This window comes from Protopterus annectens, chromosome 8.part1, assembly GCF_019279795.1.
Source record: "Protopterus annectens isolate FY-2018-M chromosome 8.part1, PAN1.0, whole genome shotgun sequence".
Taxonomy (NCBI): Eukaryota; Metazoa; Chordata; order Ceratodontiformes; family Protopteridae; genus Protopterus; species Protopterus annectens.
The window spans coordinates 157,532,996-157,545,434 of record NC_056742.1 but is presented as its reverse complement, the minus strand read 5'-3'; the positions used below and the strand labels follow the sequence as shown (position 1 = coordinate 157,545,434).

Here is a 12,439-nt window from a genome sequence, read left to right as displayed (position 1 = left end):
TACTGACTTGGATGAGTCAGAAGGGTCCCCAAAGTCACCTTCAGAAGATGTCTCCTTTTCTGACATCTTGGAGATCCTAAAGCAGAGAGGTTATTGGCAGTCCCTTCCCCCTTCTGAGGATGAGTCAGTCTTGCTGAAGGCATTCGGTGCTCGCCCTTCCTCCTCCTGTGTCACTCCGCCCTTCGATGAGTTAATGGAGCTAATTGCTCGAAGGGCGTGGGAGACACCTGACACGGTGGAACCAGTCCCTAGGAAGCCTAATAAGTACATCACTGCACCCCAAGACAAGGCTTACCTCACAAAGGGAGTTCCAGTGGACGCCATGGTGGTGGCAACGGCCACGAAAAAGGAGATGTCGGAATCTTCCTCATCTGTCCATCCGCCTAACAAAGATTCCAGGACTATGGACAGATACGGAAGCGCATTTTTAGTTCAGCGGCTTTTTCTATGCGATCCCTGAACTATTTGACCCATTTTACACGTCTACAGAGGGATCTAATCAAAGAGCTGGGAGATACCCTCCAGGGTACTACAGATGCTGCTGTTTCAGAGAAAGTTACAGCACATCTCAATACCCTTACATCCATTGTTAACTCATCCATGAGGCTGATATACGCAGCCGAGGGATCGAGTAGGGCAGCAGCTTCAGCGATTGCTCTCCGCAGACAATCCTGGATGCGCTTATGTTCATTCGGAAGCCTTCAAGTCTTCCTTTACTAACGCCCCATTTGATGGTGCCACTCTCTTTGGCCCCAAAGTAAAGGAGACCCTTACCCGGTGTGAACAGGAGGGAAAGACTCTGTCTGCTGTCGGAGTCCGTTTTTCCACCCCATCCAGACCGTACCCCAAAGGGCAACGCGGTGGAAAAATGTGGTTTCGAAAACCCCAAGGATCTTTCCCAGGCACACAGGGTGATGCCCCCTCTAGAGGCAGAGGAGGGGGCAGAGGTGGAAGACGCCGCCCTGGCGGCAGAGGGGGTCCGCAAAACCAAGGTGACAGGGATACACCCCCTGGAAAACCCTTCAGCACTCCTGAGAGGAGGCCCGACTGTCCTGCTCTGGAGGCAGTCAGGGGTCGCTTAGCTTTATACCCTCAGGCCTGGCAGAATCTTACTACAGACAACTGGGTAAAAAGCGTGGTTACCAGAGGTTACAAAATACCCTTTCTATCCACTCCCATTCCAAAGAAAAGACTCCCAGATGTGCCGCCCCATCTGCAAGACCCAGCAGCTATAGAAATTTCAAAGCTGCTAGAAAAGAGTCATCCAACCAGTCCCAGCGGACCAAATAGGATTCAGAACTTACTCAAGGTTCTTTTTAGTTCCAAAGAAGACAGGGGACTGGAGGCCGATTCTGGACCTAAGCAACCTCAACACCTTTGTCAAGAAAGAAAAGTTCCGAATGGTCACGCTTCAATCGATCCTTCCATTCTTACAGAAGGACGACTGGATGTGCTCAATAGATCTGAAGGACGCATACTACCACATCAAAATGGCCAGGGCGTCCAGGGATCATTTGCGCTTCCGGCTGGGAGCCAGTCACTATCAGTTTCGAGCCCTGCCCTTTGGTCTAACCTCAGCCCCCAGGGTTTTCACCAAATGCATGGCAGTGGTAGCGTCTCATCTGAGACGCCTAGGATTCCAGGTGTTTCCGTATCTGGACGACTGGCTCCTTTCTGCCACCACCGGCCAACTGATACAGGCCAGGATTACACTCTACAACTTTGTGTTCACCTCGGAATTTCCGTAAATTTCGAAAAATCTTTACTACAGCCATCACAGCATATCTTATTCATAGGAGCGGAATTAGATACGCATCATTTAACTCTAAGGCTCCCTCCAGAAAGGATAGTCTCACTACAAAGCCACATTTCTCTCCTTCTGTCATCCAAAAAATCCCCAGCAAAGCTGGTTCTGAAGGTCTTGGGTCTCATGGCAGCTTCTCTCATTGCGATACCATTGGGAAGACTGCACATGAGAGTTCTACAATGGCTACTGTTTGCACAATGGTCGTTCCAACAGCTACCTCTGACACACGAAATTCTGATTACAAACAACATGCAAATCACACCTAACCTGGTGGCTTCAGACTTGCAACCTTTCCAGCGGAAGACCATTTGTGCTACCCACGCCGACAGCGACAATAACCACGGACGCTTCCCTGATAGGGTGGGGGGGCATTTTTCAGGGACAGACAGTCCAAGGCGAATGGACCAATTTGGAGTACAATCTGCACATCAATGTTCTAGAGTTGAGGGCAGTGTTTCTAGCGTTGCAACACTTTGCTCCCCTTCTTCCTCTAGGGACTATTGCAGTTCAGACAGACAACATGTCTGTAGTCTGGTACATAAACCAGCAAGGGGGAACCAGGTCTTATCAGCTATGCAGAGAGGCCATGAGAATTTGGCAATGGGCGGAGTCCACGGGTCGCTTTCTGATCGCAACGCACATCCCGGGGTCATCCAACGTCATAGCCGACAGGCTGAGCAGAGCAATCCTGTTGCCTCACGAGTGGTCCCTCAAACAGTCAATTGCGAAGACGATTTTTCGCAAGTGGGGCCAGCCTTCCTGCGATCTTTTTGCGTCTCCAATGAACGCCAAATGCAGGAGCTACTTTGCCCTATTACCCCCTCCAGGGGAAGTTCCCAGGGACGCGCTGGTGCACAATTGGCCCCCAGATCTCCTGTACGCTTTTCCTCCTTTTCCCCTGATTGCAAAGTTTCTGCAGAAAGCCAACAACCTTCAGAGGACGATAATCCTCATTGCCCCATTCTGGCCTCGTCAAATTTGGTTCCCCTTTCTATTGCAACACCGCATTCGGGGACCTTGGATTCTGGACCCAGAGCCAGATCTACTGACTCACTCGTCAGGAGTTCCTCACCCATCTCTCGAATCACTCCATCTAGCAGCTTGGCTGCTCCGCTTCCCTTTTTAGCCAGGTCTGATTCTCTTACACCGGCAGTTCAGAATATATTAGTGGCTTCTCATAAAGCTTCCACTACAAAGACCTACACCAGTAAATGGAAGCGTTTCGTCTTCTGGGCGAATTCACATCATTTGGACCCTGTTATAGCTCCGTTAAACAAGATCTTGGAGTTTTTAACAGAGTTGTTCCATGAAGGAGCTTCTCCTGCCACTTTGAGTGCAATTGGCTGCCATTTCCAACTTTCATGTGGAAGAATGTGGGGCACCTATTATGGCTCACAGACTTTGTAAGGCCTTTTTAAAAGGATCTTTTCATATTAGACCACCAGTTAGAACTCCTACATCACCTTGGAATCTGAACCTTTTACTATCTAAATTGATGTTGCCCCCTTTTGAGCCAGCCTCCGTTTGCCCATTGAAGTTTTTATCGTGGAAGACTCTCTTCTTGCCTAGCGGATGTAATGGCTACCGAGTGTCTGAGCTTCAGGCTCTTTCTATTAAACACCCTTATTTGATCTTCCACTCTGACAGAGTATCTCTTCGCACTAATCCATCCTTTCTTCCCAAAGTTTGCTCTACCAATAACATTAATCAGTCCATTGAATTAACCACCTTTTTCAAAAATCACACTAATAAGTTAGAGTATATGTTACACAAATTGGATGTCCATAGACAACTCAGGTTTTATTTGGATAGAACAAAGGATCACAGGAAATCTGATCAACTCTTTGTAGCCTTTGCTGACAGCAGGAAAGGTGTAGCGATTACTAAACGAACTCTTTCCAAATGGCTAACTGATTGTATCATATACGTTTATGATTCTTCAAATCAAACCTTATCTGTCAAACCTAAAGGACATTCTACAAGATCAGTGTCTACATCCTTGGCTCACGCAGCTCGCCTACCATTAGACATGATTTGTGCAGCTGCTACTTGGGCTAAACCGCATACATTCATCTCTCATTACAAAGTGGACAGGGTTTCTAGGGATAGGGCAACCTTTGGTTCCACTGTGCTCAAGAACGTTCTCCCGTGAGTTCCTCAGGAACATGGAGCTAGGGACGCTACCCATGTGTAAGAACAAAGGGACGCTACCCATGTGTAAGAACAAACGGCGAGATTGAACACTCTCACATATAGAAGTTATGTCCTTACCATAACGTTCCATGTGGAGTGTTCATCTCGCCTTTGTTCTTACATTCCCACCCTCCCACCCTCAGGAAGAACGTTCAATTTGGTTCCTGGTCTGGAGTATTCTCCTTCTGCATTTGCAGTGGTTGTATTTGTATGATGCACATGTGTGTATATATGTATATAGATGATTTCTTGATTATGCAAATTTTGGCATGAGTGTACTCTCTCTGGCTGCTGGTTTGCTTGCAAACTAGATCTGAGGTAAAGGCAGAGGGGGATTGTGGGTATTAGGTGATCTCGAGCTTCTTCTCGATGCAGAGCTTGCAAGCGGCCGGCACGGAGCCGAGGATCGGCTCCGAACCCATGTGTAAGAACAAAGGCGAGATGAACACTCCACATGGAACGTTATGGTAAGGACATAACTTCTATTTAGTGTTACAGGCATTGGTTTCTGCACCCTTCGAACCTGCAGCCTCAGTTGATTTGCAATTTTTAACCTGGAAAACTGCTTTCTTGGTGGCCATTACCTCAGCCAGAAGAGTGTCAGAGCTTCAGGCTCTTTCTATTAAGGTGCCTTACATGATCTTTCACAAAGACAGTGTTTCTGCACACTAATCTATCTTTCCTTCCTAAGGTGGCCTCGGAAGCCAGTATTAATCAGACTATCAATTTGCCAGTTTTTTTTCCCTAGCTTAAGCCGCATCTGCTTGATGTCCATAGACAGCTGAGATTTTTTTTTACACAGGACGAAACCTTTTCGTAAATCTGATCAGTTGTTCATGTCTTATGCCAAACCTTCTTAGGCAAGCTAGTTTCCAAGGTAACAGTTGCTCGCTGGATTTCTCTATGCATTGCTCGAGCCTATGCTGTGAAACGTAGGTCTCTGCCAGGTCAAGTGAAAGCACATTCCACCCGATCTTTGGCTATGTCAGCTGCCTTCTGGTCTAGGGTGTCTCTGGATGATATCTGTTTGGCAGCCATGTGGTCCTCATCTCATACCTTTATTTCACATTACAAGCTGGACATTGTGTCTAGGAACAGAGCATCCTTTGGCTCTGTGGTGCTCCAGAACATCCTTCCATGAGGGCCACCCAGGAGTTTTTAGTAGCTGAGGACTCTGTCCCACAGGTTGAAGACCAAATGAAGTAAACTACTTCAGATAAAGAAGTTATGTACTCACCATAACGTTCCATCCGAGTAATTGTACTCCATTTGTCTTCAACCCCCCCCTTTCCCCTGACCTTATCATTGATGCAGTCTGCATTTAGCTTTGCATAAATTGTGTGGCCATTGGCTCAATCTTGGCCTGGGAGTGTCATGGAAATTCTTTTGTTATGATAAGGTGATATTGGGTCGGGTGTCTGATACCTCTTGGGCAGCAAACTCTGTGTGATGGAGGAAGGAAGACAAGGAGGCATTGTGGGTAAGGGGAGGAGTCTGGAGCTCGGATCCATAGCTGGAAACTGCGGCTGTGTCAGAGCCGATGTGGATCCGAGATCCACAAGTTGAAGACAAATGAAGTACAACTACTCAGATGGAACGTTATGGTGAGTACATGACTTCTTTTTAACTTCACATATATTATTTAACTGTATTTTAAGCTGATAGTTAAATTAAAAAACTGACAAGGGAAACATACAGATTCATACAGTGTCTTCTTTATCCACATCTGCTTGTTTATTAAATGATGTATGACTTCAATGATTACCAGTTGTCTGTAAAAATAAATAAAAAAAAGGTTGATCTTTAAAAATTCAAAGCTGAGGTGTTCTGAATTCATTTATGCTTTATATGTTTAACCTTTTAAAACTTTGTTTTGGTGTTAACAGATAAGGATTACCTACTGATTGTTATTCAAAACCCAAGTGAATAGTAATTTATGGTTGGACAGCTATGATGATCAGAAGATAAACTGTGATGTATTTATGAAAAAGAAGAAGAATCTGCAGCCTTCAAGTTCATATTGCTGTACTCAAACCAAACAATGAAAAGAATTTGTGTTTTTGGTTTCAGTTTAATTAAAATTTCTGATTTCCTTGTACTTTGCCCTCTGCAGTTAGAGTATGTCATTTGATGTGCTGTTAAGTATATTATGTAATTTTTGTTTGTTTACTATAATTTTATAAGTAAACAATAAAAACAACTTAGTTGGCAAGCCCCTGTTGTTTTTGAAAATTGTTTTTATTATCCAGATTATCTCCACACAAGGATTCAGTGAAATTCACAGGTCTCCACAAACATGTGTGCAGTACTTATTGCTTTGGTGTTTGATTTTGTATTTCACTTATATTATGATTTTTTTTTACATTATTACACAAGTATCAATATTTTACAGACTTGCTGATACTTTTTTCTTCTTTCCTGTCAAGTTAAATGTTGATCTTCTGGAGGTTATTTGTGCAGAAGTAATTATATAAATTAATGGCATGTTCATGTCATGCAACATGCTGATCTCCACAAGTTTGTCAGTTGTTCCTGTCACCTGCATTGGCCACCACAAGTCTCACTTCACTGCAGGTCTGATTTTAGTGCATGTTCTATTGTATTTAAGTGAATGTCCCATTGTCCATTGGACAGTGCAATGTACAGATATTACCTGATCCAGTTTGCCCACTTCAGAATCCAGAGGTAGCAGTAGCAAGTCTTCTTAGCATTTACCTGGCTTTTGCAAGCTCTTTTCCCCCACTCAAATAATGCACTGTACATCTCTTCCTTTTCAGATCTTGTTTGCCACTAACCATGGTAGCATCTTCAGGATGCTCCCAGGATCATGAATTCACACCAAAATTAAGGGAGATTACATCTGACTGAATCTGAGAAAAGTTGAGAAAAAGCACCATATGCTATTCTTCGTGATTTTTCTTTTTCTGTTTTTGTGAGACATGTTAAGATTTTTGTGTTAATTGCAAAGTTAATTAATTAATTAATCTTTTTATTCTCCCTTCTCCCACATAACTGTTTAAGCCACTCCTTAATGGATTTACTGTATTGTTAGTTTATTACTAGTTTATTTTCCTAGGTGGAATCTAGCAACTTTAACTGTTAGCAGAAATAGATAGAGAGCAGGAAAAGGCATCCATTTTTTTAGAAATACTATATGCATGGAAATCACCTCTGAAGATGCTTGATCATTGCTTGATCATTGCACTGTGTGCTGGAGAGGGGGTGAGTGGAACATTTGAATGCATGTGAAACATGACATTTGTTACAACTTCAACACAAGAACACTTTAAGGAAGTGAGTATTCAACTTTTTTCTAAACTTCAAAGACAAGAGGAAGACAGCTGAAGGTAAAGGCATTATAATCTCAAGCAGGTATTCTCCAACCCCTAAGTCACAGTACAAGGACCCCCCTTTGAAAAGACTGGTCAGGTCCAAATTCTTGATTCCAAGGATGTGTCTAATATAGGAGTTTCCCAGGTAAAAGTGATAGCACTGCAGGATTTAGCCGTTAGGAACAGACTGAACAGTTTCTCCTCCAGGAAGGAGCCGGACAGATATCTGGAGTGTAAAGCCCTTTATCCTCCTCCATTTCCTTGCATTTGACCATGTATTTTTGCAGCTCCTCACTTCTTATGGTCTGGGACAGGATGATGAAGGCTTTAATTGAGTTGCAGATTGAGGTAGTTATTCCTTCTCCCTCTTTCTTTGTCCACAAGGTGGCTGAAGATGGACTGTTGCCCCTTGTATCTTCTACTCCTCCATCTGCAGGCCCTAGTTATTCCTTCATTCAGCTTGATCATCCTCATCTGCATTGGTGGCCTCATTGGCAAGCTTCTTGGCACTAGGATCTATTATCTCATTGCTAGTGGTTTGGCTCTTGTGTTGGCACTGAGCCCTTCAGGGTTGTTCTCATTGTCAACCATTTTGTTCATTGAGACATTAGCACCAAAGCCTTCCTTAGAAACAGTATTGGCTTAAGTGTCCTGATGCAGCCACTCAGTCTGTTTCAACTTCCCTCGTCTTAATGCTGACTGGAAGATGGGCTCCCTCGTTACTGAGTTTTTCTGCTTCAGCATGTTTGGAGTCAGTGCAAGTGTAGCCCCAGTTGAGAGTCCCGAGAGTTTGCTCACCTCCACCCATTGACACCACTAAGCTGGATGCCTTGGTTCTCTCCTTCTCAACTCAGAGGGGTAGAGGGGAGGAAAGTCTAAAAAGGCATAGGTCTGTTGTTTCCAGATCACATACCAGGCAGCCCTGCCATGGCTGAGGAAGAAGTTTTGTAAGAGGCTTTCCGCTGTACCCCACTTGCCTTTTGGGTGGTCCTTCCTACCTATTAACACTGTGTCATAAGTAGATGGGGCATGGAGAGACCCCGGTGTTTTGGAACTTCTTGTTAGGAAATAATTGGAGATCTTCTGCCCTTCCCAAAGATGTCCGGGTGAGCGACTTAGTCCTCTAAGAGATTCAGTTGTAATGACAGTGGTTCACCCCACAAGATAAGGACCACTTTGGCAAACATTTATGCATAAAGTACATTCTCCATTTGTGTAAATATTTTACCTCACCTATATGACATGCTTTCAGTACAATCTGTCAACTAAACCTCTTACATGTTGAAATTAATACATGAAGATCTCTGAAAGAAATTGGAATCACATATGTCAGCTAAAACCACGTATTTATGCTGTCCATGTGACTGCTTCCAAATGCACTGGATGGAAGTGATGCTTGTGGATGGATCTGGCATCATTCCTGGCTAAATCATTACAACTTTTTTGGTCATCTTAAAAATATCCTTTACCAATGTCTCGTATGACAGGACCTCTTTGTACAGGACACAAATGAAAGAGAAGATGAAAAAAAGGTGAGAGAAAATGCTCACAGTTGTTAGAAACAAGTTCTCACTTCCACAAAGGTTCTTTTTCTAGTAACTAGAAGAGGATTGATTGTTTTAGAAAAGCCAGAAGCAAATGTTCAAGCAGAGGTCAAACTGGAATCTCCTTGGACACTGGGATTTTCTAAACAGATGCCATCCTGGAGGTGAAGAAATTCCCCATGATCAGGGATTTTGTAACTTTCCTTGTAGGAGACGGCTACAGAATCCCTGAGGATTTGCCAAACTGTCCTTGTCTGGAGACAACAGGGGTCAAATTTTATGTGTCAGAGGCAATCACACAGGACAGGTGGATCAGTGAGATAGTATCCAGAGGCTATAATATTCTCCATTTTTTTCCTTCAGGGCCAATATATTTTATTCTTCCTGATATCCCGCAGCAACAGAAGTTTCAAGCCTCTTAGAAAAGAAAGTCATCCAAGAGGTCTCTTCAGACTAGAGAGACTTTTTACTCAAGGATGTTCCTAGTCCCAAAGAATGAAAATTCTTGGAGACCGGTTCTGGATCTTTCTTTTATACACCTATTTGTAATAGTGCCCAAATTCAAAATGATGTCACTTCACAACCTGTTACCTCTTTTTCCTATTTCATGTTTCCTGGTAACACTCTATTTAACTCATTGAAGCCTATAACACCTTTTTATATACTTCCATTTAACACTCTTAGCTCTTTATGTTGTCTATTTCTTTCATGGATCTGATTTTTTAACTAAGTGACTTACCAATTTACAATAGTCAGGATTACAAATGACAAGGATTTATTAATAAAATGGCACTAAGGCTATTGATCTTGGATATCTCTCAGTAGAAAAGCCTTGATTATCTTATGTTTTAGGGTTGATTTTTCAGGAAATGCTCTGGAATGCATTGATGTGTGTAGGCTGTAAGAGGTGTAACATTCTACAACACAAAGGTATTAATGAGTTAAAAAATGCTATCACATCCCTATTCCTTCAGACTTCAGACGTTTCTTAAGGTTTTCTGCATCTGATCACATTATCAGGTCTGTGATTTACTCTTTGGACTCTACCTATAGTGTTCACAGGCTGCCTAGATCCAGTTACAGCTCACAGCAGGCTACATGGTATCCACATTTTTTTCATATTTAGATGGCTTCCTCACCTTTGCAGAGTATTTTTTGAAAGTGTCAGAAATATCTTTATCTTGGGTGAGAGATATCTTCCAAAAGCTGGCATTGCAAGAGAAAATTCAAAAATCTTTCTTGACATCTTCACACAGGATTCTGTTCCTGGGATGTCAACTAGACACCTCAGTTCAAAGAGTTTTTCTTCCACAGGAAAAAAGTTCTTTATCTAGATTTATTTTTAAGATCTTCCACCCAGACTTCAGTCACTATGAGGGAATACCTCTGCATTTTGGATCTCATAGCACCTATGATTCTCATGGAGCCCATGGCAAGAAAGATACAGTGGTGTCTGAAATCTCTTTGGTGCCAGTATCAACATCCTTTATCTTTTCAAATCCCAGTGCTGGGTTTTTCAGAAGCAAAATCTTTTTGTGGAGCTGACAGATATCCTTACATCCAGGTCCCCTCCTGCTGAAAACTAGTCCTTCATCACAGAAGCTTCAGCTTTTGCTTTGGGAGCAGTTTCAGGAAGGATAAAATTGCAGGGCATGTGGGATACCAAAAGTAGGTGAAAGCACATAAATATCAAGGAGTTGCTTACCCTGATCAAGGCACTCAATTCTCTGAACCATCTTTGGTACCCAGGGCCTCTTCAAGTGGTTACAGGCAATACCACAGTTATTTTGTACATCAGCAACCGGGGTAGAACCAGGTTTACCTCCTTTGCAGACTAGCCGTGTTAGCTTACGATGCTGTTCACTGCAAAATCTCACTCTACAAGCATACTACATTCCTTCAGAGCAAAATTGTATGGCAGGCAAGATGAGCAGGACCACGACAGATCCTCCTGAATGGAACTAGATCATTGGGGGGGGGGGGGGCTGATAAAGATTTGATCCGTTTGTGGGAAGTTCCTCAGGTAGACCTTTCTGTTTCAGGAATCCATGTAACAAGGTCTGGAACACAGATGCCTTTTCTTTTCTCTTGAACAGGAATGTTCCTGTATGCCTTTCCTTCCTTTCCAGTAACATGCAGGGTACGTCTGAAGATTCAGAAGAAATCTCCTCAAGATCATTGTGGTGACTGCCTTATGGCCTAGGCAACTGTGGTTCTTCCGTCTTTTGGAAGTGACCAGGGACAAACACCATGTTTCCTCTTAGACCGGATCTACTCGTACAGGAACAGGGGGTATTTGATACACCCCAACATCAATCATCTTCAGTTGACTGCCTGGATGATAGGGTCTTAATTCCTTTTAGACACCTTGTTTTCTGATCATGTACAGCAGGTACAAATGGCCTGCTACTAGAAAATTGTATTTTAACAAATGGAAAGCATTTTCTACTTGCTTTTTATGTTGTTGGCACCACTCATTCAGGACTGATTGTTCTGTGGTTCTACAGTACTTGTGTACTGTCCTGTGACCATTCATATTCCTGTATCAAGGTTCATTTATTGGCTATTTCAGCATGTCTGCCCATGAATTCTCCTCTTTCATTGTAGTCTAGTGTCAAGATCTTGAAAGATTTTTGCATAAGAGGACTCCAAGAAAGCTGGTGGCTGCTCCTTGGGATCTTAATTTAGTGTTAGAGAAGCTAACACTTGCTTCATTTGAACCAGCTGATCTGGCTTACATGAGGTTCTTAACATGGAAAACAGTTTTACTGATTGCCTTGACCTCTACAAGAAGGGTATTCGAGTTGCAATCTCTTTTATGGTGAGTCAGCTGTGTCTCATTTTCCACAGGGACAGGGATTCTTTGAGAACTAATCCATCTTTTATTCCTAAAGTGGAATCTGAGTTTTCTTTAAACCAAACTATTTCCCTGTTTTCTTTCCTGAACCTAAGAATAAGGGCGAAATAATTCTCAATGCCTTGAATGTTCACAGGCAATTCAGGTACCATCCTGACGGAGCTAAATCTCTCAGATTTTCAGATTAGTTGTTCATTTCTTATGAAGGTAAGAAGGGACAACCTATGTCAAAACGGACTTTTTCCACATGGCTGTGTAAGGCTAATATCTGTTATATTCACTATAACTAAACTATTCTTGGCAGGTTTAAGGCTCTTTCTACCAGAGCCTTGGCTTCATCTATGGCTTTTTAGAAAGGGCTGGATTCTAGAAGCTGCTACTTGGTCATCTGCACATACTTTTACAAAACAATTATAAGCTTGTTTTGTTCTCTAGGCCCAGATCAAGCTTTGCTAGGACCATTTTCTAAGGGTTCCTGGACTACTACTCTTTTTTTTTCACCCTCCAGATATAGTTGGCTAAGGTAATCTACCCACATAGCTGAGGCTACTGCAGCAGTGATCAATATGATGAACATAGTACAGCTGTGTAAGTAAAACTTACCGTAACAGTAAATGTTTGAATGATCTCTGCTGCGGTAGCCATTCCCTCTCTCCCTCCCCCTTGTTTTATATGCCACAGTGTGAACATTTTGTTCTTCCTAGTA

General features: G+C 43.0%; 1 protein-coding gene across 1 annotated transcript in view; it reads left to right on the top strand.

Moving 5' to 3' along the window:
* Nucleotides 1-6,215, top strand: part of DYNLRB2 (dynein light chain roadblock-type 2) — a 268,106-nt gene extending 261,891 nt beyond the window's left edge. The window contains exon 4 of the mRNA XM_044081803.1: nt 5,887-6,215. Within this exon, the coding sequence (XP_043937738.1) occupies nt 5,887-5,930 (44 nt within the window). The 3' untranslated portion in view covers nt 5,931-6,215. The remainder of the gene's footprint in view (nt 1-5,886) is intronic.
* The last annotated feature ends 6,224 nt before the right edge of the window (nt 6,216-12,439 follow it).